The sequence below is a fragment of the Lemur catta genome, chromosome 17 (assembly GCF_020740605.2).
Source record: "Lemur catta isolate mLemCat1 chromosome 17, mLemCat1.pri, whole genome shotgun sequence".
In the NCBI taxonomy this organism is placed as follows: domain Eukaryota; kingdom Metazoa; phylum Chordata; class Mammalia; order Primates; family Lemuridae; genus Lemur; species Lemur catta.
The window spans coordinates 5,305,630-5,325,330 of record NC_059144.1 but is presented as its reverse complement, the minus strand read 5'-3'; the positions used below and the strand labels follow the sequence as shown (position 1 = coordinate 5,325,330).

At 59.8% G+C, this 19,701-nt stretch overlaps 1 protein-coding gene across 5 annotated transcripts in view; it reads left to right on the top strand.

Annotated features, from left to right (window-relative positions):
* Positions 1 to 698: 698 nt before the first annotated feature.
* The window catches only part of CTBP1 (C-terminal binding protein 1), a 38,621-nt gene continuing 19,618 nt past the window's right edge, over positions 699 to 19,701 (top strand). For 2 of the 5 annotated variants that reach the window (XM_045528314.1, XM_045528313.1), the window contains exons 1-3: positions 699 to 914; positions 10,205 to 10,359; positions 17,737 to 17,881. In XM_045528314.1, the coding sequence (XP_045384270.1) occupies positions 875 to 914; positions 10,205 to 10,359; positions 17,737 to 17,881 (340 nt within the window). In that variant the 5' untranslated portion in view covers positions 699 to 874. Of the gene's footprint in view, positions 915 to 2,315; positions 2,631 to 7,138; positions 7,212 to 7,346; positions 7,542 to 10,204; positions 10,360 to 17,736; positions 17,882 to 19,701 lie in introns of those variants that run through there. The other 3 variants (XM_045528315.1, XM_045528317.1, XM_045528316.1) reach the window with 3 other exon arrangements.

Below are 19,701 nucleotides of genomic sequence, written 5' to 3'. Positions count from 1 at the left end.
GTCATCTCGTCCTTGGCGCCAGGCTGGATCCCTGCCCAGGGACGCCCAGGACCCTCCGGGCTGGGCCCCCTCGGGCCATGCCAGCCTCCTACCTGCCGAGGCCCACCCACCCAGGTACGCCCCTGCTCGGTCCTCTCAGTGCCTTCGGCCATTCAAGCCGCAGCTCGTCCCGGGGGTCCCAGAGCCCGCAGACCACCGCTTGCACCTGCTGTGCCCTGCGCCCGCCAGGGACCTCGACCCCTAGCAGCCACGCCCAGGCGGCCGGCAGCCCCCAGGGGCGCAGGAAGTAGTTGGGGCGCAGGGGGCTTGGGGCACGGTAGGCGCGGCGTGGGGTCTAAAGGGGCGAAGGCATACGCAGGGCGCAGGGGGCGCGCGTTGGGTCACAAGGGCGCGGGGCGGGGGGCACGGTGGGGCGCGGTGGGGCGCGGGACGAGAGAGGCGGCGGCAGGGATCGCGGTTTGGCGGAGACGCAGGGGCGCGTTGGGGCGGGGGCGCAGAGGCACGGGACCCAGTGGTGGGGGGTCGCAGGACACGGCAGGGAGAACGTTGGGGTGGAGGCGCAAGGGCGCATCGGGCCGGGCGGGGCGCCCTCTGCCGTCCTCAGCCGCCCGCGTGCGTCCGGCACGGCGCTCCCGCCTGGAAACAGGAGACTAATCGGCGCAAGCCCCGCCCGCCGCCGCGCGCCGCCGCGTGTCCCCGCCCGCGCGGTCGGTCGGAGCGCGGCTCAGCGGCGCGGCGGCGGCTCGGCACGGCGGCGCCCGGGCGCAGGCGGGCGGGCGGAGCAGCGGACGGCGCCGAGGCCGCCCCACGCGCCGGGCTCGCGGCGGCGGAGCGCGCCGGACTCGTCGGGGCCCGCGGCCGCCCGCGCCTTTCAATGGGCAGCTCGCACTTGCTCAACAAGGGCCTGCCTCTCGGTAAGGCCGCGCGCGCGCATTTCCGGCCCGGCGGGGGCGGGGCGGGGGCGCGGGCGGGCGGGGGCAGGGGCGGGCCGAGCGCGCGCCCGCGGGGCCGCCGCCTTTGTGTGCGAGTGCGCGTGCGCGCCGGCGGCTGCGCGTCGCCGCGGGCGGGGTCGGGGTCGTGCGCATGCGCGAGCTGCGACGTGCCAGTGCGCGTGCGCCAATGTCCCGCCCGCCCCGCCCGCGGCCCGTGCAGGTGACACAAAGGGGCCCGCGGGTCTGGGGGCGACCCCTGTGGACCTCCGGCCCCACCCCAACCACACCCCGGCCCCATCGGACCCTCATCCCTACCAGACCCCCGGCCTCACCCCAACCAAACCCCCTAGCCCAAGCGGACCCCCGGCGCCACTGGACCCCAGGACTGCCCCAGGCACCTTGGTTCTGTTAGGCCTCAGCCCCACCTGGCCCCCGTCCCACTGGACCCCAATCTCTGGCCATGGCCCTGAGAGCTGACCTCTGGCTCCATCCCTGTGTAGTCCACCTGCTGGAGCCAGACCAGCCTGGGTGGTCAGTCTGACTTCTGAGCCTTATGCGAGGTTCCTCCCGGTTACGTTCCTGGGAGGGCGGCACATGCTGCTGTGTGTTTCACCTGCTTCCTAGCTCACTGCACGAAATTAACTCCAAATGACTTGCTTTGAAAGAAAGAAAGATCTGCCTTCTCAGCAGCTGGTTGTGTGGTGGCCGGGGAGGGAAGGTTGTGGCCCTCACACTGGGGGGTTGTCCCTGAAGAGCAGGCGCTCTGCTGCCCGTCTGTCATGGCTGTTCTTGTGCTTAGTTTTGGTAGCAGGGCTTGGATCACCATTTGAGTTGTTTGTCTATTTTTAAAAATACGTAGATCTTAATGGTCCAGCCGGTGGGGCCCTCAGCCAGAGACCCGAAGTAGCCATTGCACGTGGTCTCTGCACCCGCACTGGCACTCTGCTCTGGGCCGCTGGCTCCCACCTTGAGAATTCCGAGGGAGTTTGGACTCAGTTCTGCTTGTCACCAGGGCACTTTTCCCGTTTGCTGTGTGCTTTTGCTGGCAGGAAATGCAGCACTGGGGGGCCTGAGCCTGAGGGCTGAGGGCCAGGGAGGGAGTAGGCTCAGTTGGGCTGCCCTGGGACTGCTGACTCCGGGTTAGGCATTAGTTGTGGCCCTGGCCCTGGAAGCACCTTAGCCGTCCACTCTGCCTGCCGGTGGCCATTTTGCAGAGCCTGCCATGTCAGCTTGGGCCTTCCTCCTGGGAGGGGCGGTTCCAGGGTGGGGCAGGGGAGGGGCTGGGAGGGGCCCCCGGGTGGGTGAGGGGCTGTTCTGGCTTCTTCCTCTTCCTGGCCACCCCACCCTCCTCGAGGCTGTGCCCATCCTAGCTGGGAAGTCAGGGCCAGAGGCTCCTGGCTCCCCGAAGGCCTGTGAGAGGGAGGAGGCCACCACTGCACCTGAGAGGGCAGGGTTGCAGGCTAGAAGTTTCTCTGACTCAGTGCCCAGCCCAGCCCTCTGCCTCTGGGCATGCTGCAGAGGGCTGCCTTGGAGCCAGTGCCATGTGTGGAAACTGAAGAAGCCAGCAACCTGGCCAGGGCCCAGACCCGTTCTCACGGTGATGGTTTCCTCGTGGTCACTCAGGACAAAATGACGTTCCAGCTAGGGAAGAGGGAAGGAGGTCAGGCTTCTTTCCTGTTCTGAACAGTCAGGAATGTGGTGAGTGAGTCAGGTTGTAAATGGGGCCCAGAGCCAGGATGGTCGGTGGGCCAGGGGCACAGGGTGGTCTGCTTCCTCCGGCCCAAGCCTTTCCTCCTCCAGGGCCCCCGTGTTTGTGCACCCCCCCATGTCCCCTGGGTTCCCCGTTCACCATGTGTACAAACACGTCAGAGCACATGTTCGGTATATAGGAGAGTGTAGAGAAGGACCCCCCCCCGCCCCATGTTGGCATCTGGGGGCCCACGAGCTGTGTGCAGGCCAGCTCCCATGGGAGCAGTGTCCTCGCCGAGCTCCTGGAGGAGTGACCACAGTGGGCAAGAGCGCAGGTGTGGGTGCCCCACAGATGCTGGCTGTGCCCTGGTCAGGGTGTGCCCTCTTTGTGTCCCCATCTGCAACACGGGGTAACCGTGGTGATGTGTGGGTCAAAGCCATGAGCACACAGTGGGCACTGGGGGCAGCACTGTGCTCAGGAGCCGTGTTTACTGTAGTTACTGAGGACAGCTGCAGTCTCGGAGCCGCCCTTCGTCCGGAAGTTTGTCAGCGTTGCTCTGCCGACCTGGGGGCTGTTAGGGAGGTGGGTTCCGGCTGGGATCCCGCCTGCCTCCTGCCCCCTGGTCTCCCTGCTCACGTGGCTGCTACCGTGTCTCACTCTGGGCACAGCCTTGTCCACCTGTCTTTGGGCACGTGTTTCAATACGGTGTTGTCTATAAGGACATGCACTTGGGGTGCATCTGGCCTCCCATGAGCACCTCCGCCGACCACTCAAGGGCTCTTACGTTCTTCCCACTGCCTGGCCTTTTCTGGGGCCTCTGTCATGTCTCCAGTGTGCAGTTTCATCCTGTTCGGCCTTAACTAGGGCGGCTCGTGGGTTCCCTGGAATTCTGTGAGATGGGTACATGGCTGGGGATGTCCCTCCTGGACATGTCAACCTGAGGACACTACAGTGGTGCGGAGTCCTGGCTGGGGTGCATGGGCTGCGGGGGCTGGTCCTGCCACTCTGCTGAGGTCCTGGCGAGCGTCCTGAGTCAAGCCCTAGCCTGTGGGCCTGGGCCCAGCTCAGGAGTGACCGGAGGTGCCGGCCTATGTGCCTCTGCCCGGGGCTGGGGCACCGCTGTCTGGACACTGATTGTCTGGCAAACTGTCACTTGGTATGTGCTCAATACATGTGTACTGGAGGAGCCCCTGTGGCAGAAGTGACCACCTCCGCAGGAGGAAAGCCCCACGCTCAGAGAGAGCCAGTAACTCCCTCAGGGTCCCGTGGTGCGATTCCAGCCAGCTTGCAGCAGCCCGGCAGTTTTTCAGGTTTTCCTCTGTTTGTCACCTGCCCTTTGAACCTCATGTGGCCAGCGCCCCAGGGTAGCCTGGACCGAGTTGTCGGCAGCTTGGTGTAGTGGTGCTGGGAAGTTTCAGCTGCACCGCTGCGTGTCACCGAGGACCCGTCTGCGGGTAGGTCTGCGTGCCGCCGTGGTCTGATGTTCCCTGTGGAGTGCCCAAGTCAAAGGCATGTTTGTTGTGAAGTTTTATAATCCTGTGGCGACTCCTTCTAGAAAGATTTGCAGTTTTTACTGTGCTTGTAGTGGGAGGGAGGACTCGTCTGGTGGTGCCGACAGGGCTGAGGCCTGGCTCAAAGCCTAGGGTGTCCAGGATGTGGGGGAGGCAGCCATTTGTGCCACCCTGATCCTGCTGTTTAACTGTGTCACCTGAGGGAAAGCTTGCCGGCGCCTCTCTTGGGGTCCCCTGACCGTCACCGGGCATCCGCAGCCATGGGGCAAGAACTCGGTGGGGTGGACGTGTTCAGCCCTTGAGTGCCCCAGTGTATGCCGCCGTGGCTGGCGCACCACTGCCCCGGGCAGGATGATCCCTGAGGTGCCGCCACATCACGGACCGCACACGTGCATGGTCTCTGTGTCCAGGAAACTTTGGTGTTTCCCCCGTGAAGCCAGAAATCTCTCGGGTAGCCCATCGTCAGCTGAATATTAACCCGCGTCATCCCTCTGGGTGATCCCACAATGCCCTGGTCAGCCACGGACCACTGCCAGCCCTCGTGGGCAGCGAAGCAGAGTGAGGACTGGCTGGCTGGGGGAGGTTGGGACAGCAGTGGACCCTTTCCGAAACCTCCCCAGGGTGGCCCTCGCCTCCCCAGGCCCGGCGTGGCTCACGCTGCCCATCTGTGGCACAGAGGCCTGTTCTCCAGTGAGACATCTAAGTTTTGTGACTTCTGCATCCTGTGGCATCTTCAGGATGTCCCGTTTAGAAGGGCAGGGAGGGTGCGATGGCTCTAAATAACGTGCCACGTCTTTCAGTGAGGACAAAGTTCTCATTTCCTGTGGGAGTTCTGGGGTGTCCAAAAGCCCACAGGGTACCTGTGTATACAGGCACATAGATGCCTGGGGACATGCGAATCCAGGACATCCCTGGAGATTAGTCTTGGTGGCAAATCGTGCCTTTTAGCACAGTTTTTGTTCCATGTCTTCCCTGACCTGCAGTGCTCCGAGGAGTGGAGTGATTCCCTGGTTCTCACAGATGCTGTCCCCAGAAGTACCGTGTCTGTGTCAGGGTGACATTGGTGGTGTCTGTCCTGGTGGGGGTTTTCCGTGGCCCTGTGCTCTCTGCCCAGGGGCTCCACGTTGCCCTCGGGCTCCCTCGCCTTCTCTGGCCTGTTCCCTGCAAAAGCTCGGTTCCCCCCAGGCAGCAGGTGGCTCCATCTCGGCCCGGAAGGGTTCTGGGTCGGCTCCTACCCTGGGCAGCACAGCCAGGCCCTAGTCCTCGTGCCTCCACGCCTGGGCAGCCAAAGCAGACGGCTCATGAATGCCCAGGTGCTGTTTCGGTGGGGACTAGCCAGCAGAACAGCTTTGCGAGCAGAGAAGGCTGCCTGGGCCAGTGCCAGCTTTCTAGCCCAGAGTAATACCCAGAGGGGGACGGGACAGGGCAAGGCCCTTCCGGTTGTAGGGGAGTCCTTCTGGGCAGTGGCATCAAGGAGAGGGTGGCAGGTGGCCCAAGGAGCTGGCCACACAGTCTTGTGGGGGGTCTGTCCTGGCGGAGGGTCTGGCTGCAGGCAGGGGGAGGAGCTGCACTGAGCTTGGTTTCATTCCCAGGATTGGGGATGCAGTTGGAGAGTCTTAAGCAGAGATGCGATGTGCTTTGTCTTCTGCGAGGACAGGGAGAGGATGAGGCCATGGTAGGGGTAAGGGAGCTCTCGGGACCAGGGAGGCTGGAGGAACGTGGGTTCTGATGAGCATTGAGCAGTATTGGTGAGCACTGACTAGTTCTGGGCTAGACTGAGCTGTATTGATGAGTATTGACTAGTATTGATGAGCTCTGACTAGTACCAGGCTACAGTGAGTTGTATTGATGAGTATTGATGAGCACTGACCAGTACTGGGCTAGAGTGAGCTATATTGATAAGTATTGGTGAATATTGATGAGCACTGACCAGTAGTGGGCTACAGTGAACTGTATTGATGAGTATTGACGAGCACTGACCAGTAGTGGCCTAGAGTGAACTGTATTGGTGAGTATTGATGAGCATTGATCAGTAGTGGGTTAGAGTGAGCTGTATTGATGAGTATTGACGAGCATTGACCAGTAGTGGGCTAGAATAAGCTGTATTGATGAATATTGATGAGCATTGACCAGTACCGGGTTAGAGCAAACCATATTGATGAGTCTGAACAAATGTGGAGGGTGCAGTGCTGTGTCTTCTGGCAGAGCTGGCTCTGGGGGCGGGGTGGGTACACTCATGGAGTTTTCTCTTATCCTTTTAGTTTCTATTTTGTGCAGGGTATGGGTGTTGGGCATGCAGTCTAGCAGTGCAGGAGGCCTCAGCACAGGTCATGTGACCTGGCCTGGGGGCAGGATCCCTTCCTCCTGCATTAGGGTCAGCCCCTGTATGGAGCCTTCGTGCCAGGGTTGGGAAGCAGGCACTTGGGCAGCTCAGGAACTCTCCCAAGGGCCAGGTAATTGGCGCTCACTCTACCCCCAACCTCCCAGCTGTATCCCTGACAGGTCTTGGCTGCCTGCTGGACGGGAAGGCCCCTAGGTGCTCCTTGCCCTGTGTGTGTCTGGGTGTCATGGCCCACGCCCTCAGCTCCCTGTGCTGAGCATTGTTTTTGGGAGAATCTATTGACTGTTGCCAGGATACTGTGTGCCAGGATGGCAGGTGGCACAGTGCAGGGCCCGGGTGGGCAAGTGTGGGTGGAACACTGGGGAGCTGGCATCCCGAGGCCTTGCCCCGGGCAGCCTCCTTGGAAGACCAGTATCCCTGCCTGGTCACAGAGCCCCAGGAATTGGCAACATGGCATAGAAGCTTCCAGAATCAGCAGGCAGACCCACCTCTGCAGTTGCCTTGCCCCAGCCTAGGCAGCTGCACACTCTGTGCCTTCGGCTCCTGGTTCTTGGATGCTGGGGGGTCTGGGTGGGGCCAGAGGCCATGGGGGTGGCTGCAGTCCCGGGAGCGGTTCCTGTGTCCGGGTGACCTTGGGGGCCAGCCTCAGGCCTGGAACCACGAATGCAGGGTGGACATCTAGCCTGGCTGCGACAGGAGCCAGGGGCCCTTGGCTGGCAGCAGCCCTTGCGTTCCAGGTAGGTCCCATTGGGCAGCCTTGGGTGTAGCAGAGCAGCAAAAACGTTCACTTTTTTGGTGGTGTTTCCTGGAGCTTGAGAGTTTTAGTCGGCCCTCGATGGTGTTTTAATGTGTCTCTTGTGTTTGATTTTTAGTAAGACTTTGAACCCGACGCAGGCTTCAGTGGTTGCCGTGGATCAGAAGCGTGAGCGCTTTGGCTCGAGACAATTAAAGACGTGGGATGAGGCTCCGAGACAGGACGCGGTTCTGCCTGGGGATTCTGAAGATAAAAAGCTTTGAAAAGTCGAATTCATGGTCGTGGAAACCGAGCCCATATTAAGAAATGTCAGGTTGGTAGGGGTCCTGGAGTCTGAGCAGGTTGAAGGCGGTCTCTCTGCGAACGTGTGAAGGAGGAACATTGGGGATGTGTCACCTCACTGTCCTTAATGTTGGGGGGCCTGGCTGTGTGGGTGTCAGGCCCTACTCTGCCACAGCTTGTGTGCACTGGGCAGGGACACAGGTTGTCCCCCAAGGGGGATTTCCCTGTGTTTCCGGTGGGCCGCCAGCAGCAGTCAGCAGAGCACAGCCTCGGTTAGGCCTTCACATAGCATCTGCTGTTGGCTTCTGTCAGAAAGGATCCCCAGAGAGACGTGCAGGTGGGTGCTGAGGCCAGGTCTTGCCTGTAGTAGACCAGGGGTGGGGCCTTGGGGCCTTGCGGAGCCCCAGATGAAGATGGAGAAATCCCAGCCACCTGCCACCCGGCCAGGGAACAGGAAGAGCAGGACTGCAGGTTGTGGTTGAGTTTGCTCCTTTTGCCCCTTTTGTGTTCTCAGGCTTTGGAAGTGCAGAGTCAGTGAACACAGTCCTAGGTTACAGTGCTGCTGCTGCGAGACTTAGTCCAGCATGGGTTAGTCACGCCTGGCCACCTCCCTGGGCATGTCCCCCGAGCCCACCAAGGGCCCAAGGGCGAGTCGTCTGGGAGATCCCTGGCTCGGTGGTCTGGGGCAGCTCTGTGGGTGGTGGTAGGAAGCACCACGTGGTGGGGCCTGGCACTCTCGTCTGCTCCCCCTGGACTGCAGGGCCCCCCCCTTCCTTCCAATGAAGGACTGGGCCCTGGCCACACCAGCACCTGGGCGTCCTCCCCAGGCAGTTCTGACGCGGCTGAGTTGTTTGCAGGTTGAAGCTGAGCACTGGGTTCCCGCCAGGTTGAGCCCCCAGGTCCACAGGTGAGATGTCTGCTGCCTTGCCTGGGTGCGGGTTCAGGCACTCTGCTGAGGACCCTGAGAGGTCTGGACACATGTGTTATGTCTGTCCACGTTTGCCTCGTCAGAAACCAAAGCTGAGGAATGTAAGAGTAGGTGTTTATCAATTCACTTAAAAATGCCAATAATAAACGCACTCCATGCTAAACACATGGCGTTCAATGTGAGGTGTAACTCCTCACCAAGCCATGTTTGCACGTGTACGTGTCCCTGCCAGCTGGCGTGGTGGAGGCAGCTGGCCGTGTCCATAGAGGGTACCAAGCGTTGCACCGCGGTGGGCGCCCATCTAGAGAGAACTGGAGGGAAAGGCAAACCACGGGCTGCCAGCGCCTCCTCGTTTCGACTGTGCAGATCCCACACCTGGGGAGCAGCCGACCTGGGTGGGTCCCAGCACCTTGACCATTGGAGGAGGCGAGTGGGTGGAATGGCCAGCGTCTTCTCCTGGGACAAGCCGGAGCTCGTTGACCCCAGGGGAAGGGGCGTGTGTGGCGGCCAGCACAGGGGTATGGGCCCCACTGCGCCTGGAGCCTTGGCCTGGCAGCCTCAAACCCAAACCCAGCTGCATACTAGCTTTGGGGGGTCAGTGGAGACCGGCGCACCATCTCCAGCAGGCGTCCACTCGGGCCTGGAAGCACGCTTGGCGGCTGGTGCTGCATGTGGGTGGCGGCTGTGTGCACAGCTGCACCGGGCCTGCTCACAGGGCATTGCTTTCCTCTGGCGTGATCCTGAGAGGCACTTCCCCGCTCCCCAGCCGCTGACAGCTCGGGCGCCAGCCGAACTCTGCACACCCACAGGCAGGCCAGGGCCCGAGGCCCAGCTGAGTACGGCGTGGCCACCAGGGGCAGCTCTCAGGGCCTCCTGCGACCGTGGTCATGGCAGAGCCTGCTCGGTCACTCTGCTTCTTGGTCGTCGCCCTGTGCCCTCTCACTGCCTCTCCTGCTGGCCGGCTGTCCTAGGGCTGCTCAGTCTCTGGGATGGGAGCGAGTCTATGAGGCTCGGGGTGGGGGTGGATGACTGGGCTCCCGCCCCAGCTCCGGTGCTGCCCAGCTGCCTGAGGTGTGGGGTGACAATGGCCACAGTGCTGTCTGTCTGGCACAGGGAGGGTGGGCTCGTGCTACACCCTGAAGCCCTTATTTCTCCATCTGGATCCTGAGTGAGGTTTAGTTGTGTAACATTTAGAAAGAGTTGGTTTTTAATAATTCTCAATGTTTTGCTCTGGGAGGGTCGGGGGTTCCGAGTGTATTTTAACAGGGTTTAACCCTTTTCTCCCTTTGCAATGTTTCTTGCCTTTTCAAATCTACAAACAGAAACGGTGCCAGGCAAGGCTCTTGCGGGAGCACACTTGGGATCCGCCAGGTGGCCTGGGCAGCCACACTGGAGTGTTTCCCGAAGGCCCTTGTGTGTGATCTGCACATTCCCGTGTCCGCAGGGAGACCCTGCAGCTGGGCGGAGCACAGCTCCCCACCTCTCAGAGCTGCCCCAAGGTCTCTGAGGGTCCCAAGCTCCTGCCCTGGGGGACAGTTGCCATCGGGCTGTATCCGTGCAGGTCTCAGTGAATTGTAGCAAAGGCCAGGTTGTCTTTCCCACCAATTTTTAATTTACTTTTTACAAAGGTCCACGTGACTGGACATTCAGAGTAGAAGGTCCTCAGGGAGGGCCCTTTAGCCCCTGTGGGCAGCGGGCAGCGGCGTAGTGGGCTTGGCCGGGGCTGCGGTGCTGCAGGAGCTGAGCCTTCTGCCCCTGTCTTGCAGGCGTCCGACCTCCGATCATGAACGGGCCCCTGCACCCACGGCCCCTGGTGGCGCTGCTTGATGGCCGGGACTGCACAGTGGAGATGCCCATCCTGAAGGACGTGGCCACCGTGGCCTTCTGTGACGCGCAGTCCACACAGGAGATCCACGAGAAGGTAACACCCCACACCTTCACCTGGGCTGGCAGACCTTCGCGTGGGCGTGAGGAGGGTTGCAGAGTGCCAGGGGGTCCTCAGGCTGCGGCCGAGCATGCATGTGGCGCTGGCCTCTGGCCACGGTCAGTCTGAGTGCCACCAGGGACAGGAGCAGCCCCTGCCATAGTCAGCCCAGCCTTGTCAGGAGGTGGTGGCGGGACTTGGGGCTGGCTCCGTGGTTCATTTTCTTCATAGCCAATGTTTTCCCAGAAAGTGCATCCTTGGGATGTTGGCCCAAGTTGCTTGAGGCCAGAACGCTCTGCTTCCTCCTGGGCCCAGTCAGCACTGTTCTTCACCCAGCGGTCTCAGCATTGCCGCACCACCTCCCAGGCTCCTGTGTGCGCTGGGTAGCTTTTGGGCAGCTTTCACACTCCGTGTCTGGTTGGGGATCTCCAGGGCTCCCCAATGATGAGAAATAGGCCAGTCTGCACTACTGGTAGTCATGGCCCAGTGATTCGGGAACAGCCTTTCCACTGATGGCAGATGAAGAAGGCGGGCAAAGTTCTTTAAAAAGCTAACAAGCCACGAAGAGCCGACAGAACAGGACCAGTCGCAGGCTGCCACCAAGAGAGGCCCAGAACCTGTGGGAATGAACAGGCCACGCCCACTTGGGCCTGGGCTATTTGCTGTTCTAGAAGAAGCAACTCAGAGGCTACGTTCTGCTTTTGGCAGCGTCATGGGCTGGTGGAGGAGGAAGCCCCCTGGGAACACACCCTGGAGTCGGGAGCCAGACTCAGACATACGCTGGCTCATGCTGCAGCAGCCTGTTAGCACCTGAATCAGACCTGGAGCTTGGATCATGGGTGACCCCGCACTGCTGTGCCCCAGGTGCCTGGCAGGGACAGCCCTCTGTAGAGGAAGATGCAGTGGGGGCACATGCAGTCACAGGTAACCAGGCAGGCAAGGAGAGAGGACGCCGTGAGCCAAGCCTCGCAGGAGCAGACAGGCCAGCACGACTGCCAGGGGCTCCAGCTGCCGCCTCGGGACGACTGCTGACACCACAGCCGGAGAGATGAAAGCTGGTAACTCTACAAAGTAACGTAGCAGATCTAGAGGAGGAAAAATTACAAGATGTAATTACAAATTGCCAAAGCCAGAAGTAGGACTTGTGGGGCAGATTTCATAGCCATTTGGGCATCAGCAGACAGGAGGGCGGGGAGGAGTCTCAGTCCAGACATGGCAGGGGGACAGAGGGACGGAGGGCTGGGAGGAGGGCGTGGTCAGGAGCAGGCAGCTTTCACGGAAACCTGAGGGGGAACAAGGGTGGGAAGGGGCCAGGAAGCGAAATGTGGTGAGATCGAGGTAGTGGGTCTCCGAAAGTGACGGAAGAAGACATGCAGTGAGTCTGTTGGGCACCTCCACTGGGACAGCCGCTGCTCTGGAAGGACTTTGGCAGTTTCTTTCAGGGTTAAACGAGCACTCACAATACGACCCGGCGGCCATGCTCCTAGGGAAGTGGCACTCACGTCTGCACAAACCTGCACGTGGTGGTTCACAGCAGATGCTGTGGAATCCTACTTAGCAAGGAAAGGAACAAACTTGATACTTGCAGCGCGTTGGGTGGGTCTCCGTGGCGTTCTGCCAGTGAAAAAGACTAATTTCGAAGGGTTAGGTCGTGTTTCATTCCCTTCATTCTTGAGTAAGGAGGTGACAGTGTTGGGAAGCAGTTGCCGGGGTGGGTTGAGGGAAGCGGGGGGGCTCGGAAAAGTTAACGGGCAGTGCCTCTGTGTGGTCTTGGGACAGTTCTGTGTCCTGCCATAGTGGCGGCTACTCAGATCAATGTGTGATAAGTTACAGAGGCTGGTACATGCACACGCACGCGAGGGAAAAACGGAGAAACCGAGCAAGGCGCATAACTGAGCCTTCATGGGGCACTGGTGTTGAGTTTGAACGGTGACCTGGTTGTGGATGAGGTCCCTGCGGGGAGTGGAGCCAGTACGCAGGAGCCCTCTGGACTATTTCGGCAACCTCTTGTGAATCTTAAACGATTTCAAACTAAAAACAATATACGAAATGAAAAAGACATACAGATAGAAAATTTTCAAAATCATAAGCAATACTGAAGTTTTGCCAATAAATTTGAAAACTAAAATAAAGCAGATGTTTTCTTCTAAAATTATAATGTGTCAAAACTGCCTTAGGCTGGGCATGGTGGCACAGCCCTATAGTCCCAGCTACTCTGGAGGCCGAGGCAGGAGGGTCTCTGGAGCCAGGAGTTTGCGGCTGCAGTGAGCTATGATGATGCCACCGCACTCCAGCTGAGGTGACAGAGTGAGGCTCTGTCTCTGTGTCCATGTAAGATGCAAATAAATAAGTGGACAGAGACCCTGGCTGGGGGATGAGGGCAGGGGCGGGGCCTCAGAGGGACAGCAAACTGTCCCTACCTGACAGGCAGATGGCATCCTGTTTTATTCTTTGACTGAAAGAAACGTTAAGAACTGCTCATTCGTATCGTGGAGAGAGGTGCAGTAACGCCTCGTTGTACAGAGCAGATGCAGCGGAAAAGAATCATCGGAGAACTAAAAAGAGCCCTTGCAAATGAAAAATATGAGTGAAAATTTAATTGTAATAGGAAGCTTGGAGATAGGGAATCTCAGAGGAAAGAGTTGGAAGCGATGAGGAAAACTGAGATGGAAAGGCCTCCTGGGAGCTCCATGCCGGAGTCTCCTGGTCTCGGCCACACCCTCGAGTCCCCGTGTCTCCAGAGCACGTAGTCCTGAGTAGGGACTTTGTTTCCCAAGCTTTCTTACCACTAGGTGTGGCCAAGTGACTAAGTTCCAAGAAGGGAGAGGTAAGCAGAAGTTTTGTGTGCGGATCCCTCTTCCTTCTCTCTGAAGACTGGAAACCTGATGTGATGGGTGGAGCCTGGGCAGCTGCCCTGGACTGTGGGGATGGGGACAGCGAGGCAGGAGCCTGGGACCACAACGGCTGTGGAGATATCTCCAGGCACTGGTGTGGGAGGGAAATGGGTCCCTAATATGCAGGAATTTCTGCTACTGGGAGCAGAAACTTCCCTCACAGCTGGTTGGATGTCGGGTGTTATCTGGGTGCTGTAGGACAGAAGGTGATGTTCTTAATGCAACAACATGACGAGGAAACACTCCAGAGCGAAGTGGGGATTTCAGCTTTCTTGCCACAGTGCTGGGAAGAACGTCAGAGGGCATGCGAGATGCTGTGCTGTTCAGGACGGGGAGACCGGACTGCCCGGCCCACAGTGCCAGCTTCAGAACTTCTGTAGGAAAACCACGCTCAGCCCGGGATTGCCCATCTGATCGGACTGCCAGGCAGCTGGGAAGGGAGGCCTGGGGACCAGAAACGGTGCTTCCGCCTCGGGGCCGGTGCAGGTGGGGCTGCAGGGCCTTTCTGGGAAGCGGCTTCTAAGGAGGCGAAGGGACCTGGGGGGAGCTGGAAGCCTCTGCAGGCCAGGGTGGGGTGGGACGGCCTGGGGGACCGGAAGGTCCCTGCTGTGTAGGGGTGCTGCAGATACAGGCAGTGGAATGTACGAATCCAGGAAAAACATGCAACTGGTGGTGCAGGAGTGGTAGGGTGGAAGACGGTCCCCGGTGGTGGTGGCCGGCATAGAGACGGGCTGCCATCGCTCTGACCTCAGCACCGAGGCATAAGCCAAGAGGACAGAGACCTGTCACCGTGTGGAGGCCCCTGGCCCAGCAGGCTGCTGCGCCCACCCGAGCCTCAAGGTGCGTCCAGACCCCGAGGAGGAGCTGTCAGGCAGTGTCAGTGCCACAGTGGACAGGACAGGGCCAGAAACAGCCCGCCTGCTGGGGCCGCTGGGATGGCTGTGGGGAGACAGCCACCTCAGGCTGCAGCGCTCTGTCTGGACGGCCAGCCACGCGTTTGGCAAAGTGCTGAAAGTATGAGGAGAGATTTCAAGGAGAGTGGGTTTACTACCTTGAGATCATAACAAAACACAAGATATGATAAGTTATATGGAAAACGTGGCACTGGAAAGGAAAGGTCAGTCTGATTAAATGACAATTAGAAACAATGATGTAGAAAAATAGCTATATTAAAGCAATAAAAACAAGTGAGCGGTGGGGATTGGGTATTTTCAATTTGCGTAACAACCTAAAGGTTAATATCTAAAATATTGAAAGACTCTCGCCAATAAATAGGAAAAAGAAAAATCACAACAGAAAACAGGCGAGGGAGGTGGTATTCAGGTACGAACAGTGCTCTCCGCTAAGCATGCCCCTTCCCTGGTACTGCGGGTGCAGAAGTCACCCCCAGGTCAGAGCCGGGTAAGGCCTGCGCCAGCCACGGTGCAGCCCGAGCGCATTTCTCGTGACAGGCAGAAGCTGCCACTGCCAGGTTGTTTTTGGATGGTGCATTGACAGTTTCTGTGAAAATCTGAAGCATGCGGAGTCTTCAGCCCAGCTCCACTGTCATGAAGACACATCCCGACATGTGAGCAGCAGTTTCAGAGAATAAGCCGCACCCGTGCACATGTCTGGCAAGATAAGGACAGTGCAGGAGCGGGCAGTACAGGCAGGGCGGCGGCTTGTGGAGCTGCACCTGCCACGTGCTTTCCACAGGGCAGGAGGTGCGTGCGCGGGGCCCCGGCCCGGCCTGCCCAGGGACATCTTGACCAGCCAAACTCCAGCGTTGGTTTGGAGTGGTTGGCCAGTGCGTTCACTCAGAAACTGCTGCCACTGGGACCATCTAGGGGTTTGTTTCCAGCCAAGTGGCAACTGACCCTCATTGGGCCTTCTCCAGGCCTGCTGTGAGCATTCTGCGGGGGTGGGACCTGGTTCCCCCGTGCTGGAGTTGAGCAGAGGGGTCAGGCCACCAGCCTGGCCACACAACTGGTGGAGGGTGGTTTCTGGGAGGCTACTGGTTCGTGACCTAAGGGGACACACCTGGCTGCACCTGTGTTTTACAGACTTACTCTCTGGGAAGTTGATGCAATACCTGGGGCTGGAGCAGCCACTTTATAACTATGAAGGGGAACATAGGGGACCTGCAAGGGGGATGGACCTGGAGGCTGATGAAGTAGCCGAGGTGTCCTGGCCTGCAGACCTCTGGACAGCACAGCTGCCGGGTGACAGAGCCCATGCTCCAGTGGCCTTTGTCCTGCAGTGGAGCACAGGCCAGCCTGGTATGTGGCAGGGCTGTGGTATTGGGGTCTCTGAGTAGTGTTCAAATTCCTGCTCTGAGAACTTCTTCACCCAGTACTATGTTATTAAAATATATTCAGTAGAAAGAAGGGTAAGGACATGAAAAAAATTTATCAAGAAATGTACGTGGGCAAGTTATTAAAGCTGTGATAATGGATGCCAGCTCGCACTGGGGTTCTGGAGTGCCTGGCGCTGACCAGGTCGACGGACCTTGGTCAGTGCCACTGGGAACTTCCAGCTGACTCACTAGTTTCTATTTCTAAGAACTTACCAATAAAGATTTTTATCGCAGAAGCGCCAATGTTGGGAGCAACCTGCAGGCCCCGGCAGCAGGGACGTTCACAGAGACCTGCTCGACCCTGTGTTGGGTCATACTGTGGTGCGAGTAAGAGTCCAGTTTCTGAAGACTGCTGATGGCCGTTGTTAAACGCTCAGGGTGAAAAGCAGGCTGTCACCTGCACACAAGCCCGGGAAGCATGGGTCTGTCTGTCCACCTGTCTGCAGCCGGGATTCCTACACACACACTCAGTGAGGGGCCCACCAGAGGTCAAGTCTGTCCCCGACTCCAGGGCTCCCTGGCAGCTGTCCATTTCTCCCCACTGCTAGTGTGCAAAGCCCCACTTGCCCATAGTGGGCGCCAGCAGACCATCACCTACAAGTCACTGGCCCCTCCGCCTGCTGCTGAGGTGCCCAGGGTGTCCCCTCCCCGACATTGTGGTCACCCTGTCTCCAGGCCACACAGCCCAGGGTGGCCTGGTCCAGCCTCGCCCCCGCTGCCTGGCTGTGCACCAGCTGCCTGCTGCCTGCCCGTGTGCTTACATGCTCCTGGTCAGTCCCCTGTCCCTCTTGTGAGCTCTTGACTTGGCTCTGATGTTGGTGTCCTCACCCTGTTAGGTCTGGTTGAGCCGTGTGGCCTGAAGTCCTCCCAGGAGGCCAGGGCAGCTGTCAGTCCTGTCTGTGAGCCAGTGTGAGCTACCTGCCTGACTCTGCGTCCCTGCAGAGGACACCCTGCCTCCCAGAGCGGAGAGTTGCAGCTCTTCTAGTGCAGGGGTGGACTCTGGCAATGCCCAGCCTTCCCTTCCTTACGGAGAATGTCCTGGCTGGCTGGTGGCCACAGACCCAGGCTCCCTGCTTTGTTGCCTAGACCCTGCATGGCCTGGTCCGTGTGGCCCCTGACAGCCAGGAGGAGGGAAGGGCGGCCGTGCCAGCCTCAAAGGGATGGATTGTGTCCAGCTGAGCGAGAGGGGACAGGCGGGCAGTCAGCGCCTCCGGGCTCCAGGCCCCAGGATTCCCATATGCGCACGTGGGCACAGCGTGGACTTGGGGCCCATCCCTGCAGAGTGTCCCCTCCAGAGCCTGTGTGCATGGGGCACAGCTGTGCACCACCCTCCATGGGACTCTTCCTCTACCTGTGAGACCACTTGAGGTCTGGTGGGTAGCCTGTGCCCCCTTCCTCACTCCCCACTGGGACATGGGCCCCCCAGGAGCCACTGGCCCTTGGTGGGGCAGAGGCAGCTGTGACCACATGGCAACCAGCCTGGGATGGGGCGGGGAGGCCGGCGCAGCCCTGGTGCAGTCTCCTGTGGAAACTGGAAACAAGAAATGCAGTGGTCTTGAGAACTAGGCTGTACACGCTGGCTGTGCTGTGTGTGCCTGTGCCCCGTGCTCTGGGACATCTGGTGTCACCGGACCTCGGGCCTTGCACCTGAGCCCTGGGACCTCCGGTATCACCAGGCCTCGGGCCTCATGTCTCATCTGGGCCAATGTTTCTAAGAGGGCCGTCGGGGGTCTTGGGGCCACGTTTGTACTTCTGTGGTTTTGTCCTCCTGACTGGGGTGTCCTTGTGGCTGGGTTGCTCCTGTGTCCTCATCTTTTGGGGGTGAGGCTGAGCAGATGTCAGTGGGGTGCGCCCAGGTGCCAAAGCTGAAGGAGACTGGCTTAGGCCTGGCAGTTGCTGAGCAGGGAGGGCCTGCAAGCGCACGCCGTGGTAGAGGCTGCATGGAAGGTGCCAGAACCTCAGGGGCGGCCCTGGGGGAGGTATACACACGGCCCACCCCTAGGGTCAGGGTTGGTTCTTGGGGTGCTAGAGCCTGAGGGCAACAGGCTAGTTTCTCAGTGTGGGCGCGGCCCAGCCTGAGCCAGTGCGGCGTCGGGGGCTGCGGACTGGCCCTGCGCTCAGCGCTGTGTTTTCTCCCTGCTCCAGGTCCTGAATGAGGCTGTGGGGGCCCTGATGTACCACACCATCACGCTGACCAGAGAGGACCTGGAGAAGTTCAAAGCCCTCCGAATAATTGTCCGGATTGGCAGTGGTTTTGACAACATCGACATCAAGTCGGCCGGAGACTTAGGTAGGGGGGTTCCGGGGCTTTCTCTGCCTGAAGCGTCCGGGCTGTGTCTCCATGGTGGGACCCTGTCATGTTTGGCTTCATCTGTTGAGGTTCTGCTTTATGACAAGAATCCCGTTGCAGGCTTCCTCATTGGCTGAAGGTAGTTTGCAGTTCCCATCTGGGGCAGGGGTGAGGTGGCGGCAGCTTTTCTCAGAAAGCCGTGCCCTGGGGCACTGGTCCTGTGTCTTTTGGGCAGCACTCGATCCATCTGGCCCCTTGCTTGGCCCTAGGGTGAGGGGCAGGGCTGCCAGCACATCCCTGTTAGGGGTTCATGGGTCTCTGTTCTCAAGACAGTGGGGAAGGCAGCGTGTGGTACCCTGAGACACGCACACGTGCAGGCACACAGCACACGCAGTGCACACGCACCGTCCTCGTGCGTGCACACTGAATCGAACAGCAAAGCAGTGCTTAGCCGTCCCACGTTGAGTATGGCCTGCTGTTTGCTGTGACACCCTGTTCTGCTCAGCCTCCTTTCTGTTCCTTTTAGCTGGTAACAGGCTGCTGGGGTGGGGCCGTGCTCTTTGAGGGCCCACGGTTGCCACACGCGTCTCTAGTGTCTGGCTTTGCTCTCTTTCGCTAGGATGCAGCTTAAGGTGTTGCTAGGTCAGACCATCTCGTTTCTGTGGGAAGCGCAGGTGGTGCTGGAAGTCACCCCTTCGTTCTGGGGATTCTTTCGCGCCTGCACCAGCTGCCTGCCCATGCTGGCTGGCACCACTGAAGCCTCATGCTGGCCCTGTCCCCACCGTGATCTGCAGGCAGCATCCCAGGGAGGGCCGTGGCGTTGGGTGGCAGACTCGGTGCCTTTTGCACCGGGGTCCCCCACTACGTGCCACCTCTGTATCCGTGTGGCTTCACAGGCCAGGCCTCTGTCCTGAGCCAGGACAGCCTGGTGCCTCATCTCTTCAAGGCTTGGCCAGCAGAGGTCTGAAGTCCTGGGACCAGGTCCACCCTCGGTGGCAGTTTTGATCCCAGATTCCATGGGCCACATGCACGGCTGGGTCCTCCCCCATGGCAGGCTCCACCCTGGCACATGGGACGGTTCACAGGACAATATGGCCCGTCCTGGCCTCCTGGCACCTCATCACCAGGAGGGCACCCTGGGGCAGGGCAAGTGAGGACGAGGGCAGAGAGGTGCCTGGGCCCAGGGGAGAGGTGGGGTTGAAAGGGGAAAGGTCGGCCCTGGGACAGGGAGGGGTCCACACGGACACGCTGGGCACACTGGGCCCAGCTGTCGGGAGAAGCAGCACCATGGCTGGGATGGAGCAGGAGCAAGACAGCTTCACCTTCACCTCCAGGTGCCTGGAGTTTCTGCTCAGGGCACAGCAGTGGCCCCACCTGGCCTAGGGCATCCTGGGAAGGTAGACAGTGACTCCTCAAGAGGGTGGGGCACCAGGAGGTCCAGGTGGGAGGAATTGGGGGGCATGTCAGCTTCTGCTTGGTCACCTGCATGTCCCTAGCTCCCAAAGCCGTGTTTGGCAGGGTGGTCAGGGCAGCCTCCCTGCCTGTCCCCTAGCCCCGTCTGCACACTGGGTGGTCACTGTGTGTGTGCTATGAAGTGTACTAGGAGTGGACATGGGCCCAACCCTGATGCATACAGGGCTGGGTCAGTCACTCTGCTTTGCCACCAAGTCTGAGTGACACATGTTTGTTTCGTGGCCTCCTGGGGTGGCTATGGGGATGTGTCCTTTGGCTTCTCACTGGTGGAGGATCACACAGAAGACCAGCCCCAGCACTGGCGGCCCTGGGTGCTCATCCCGGAGGTCGGGGGCCCAGCGTGTGGT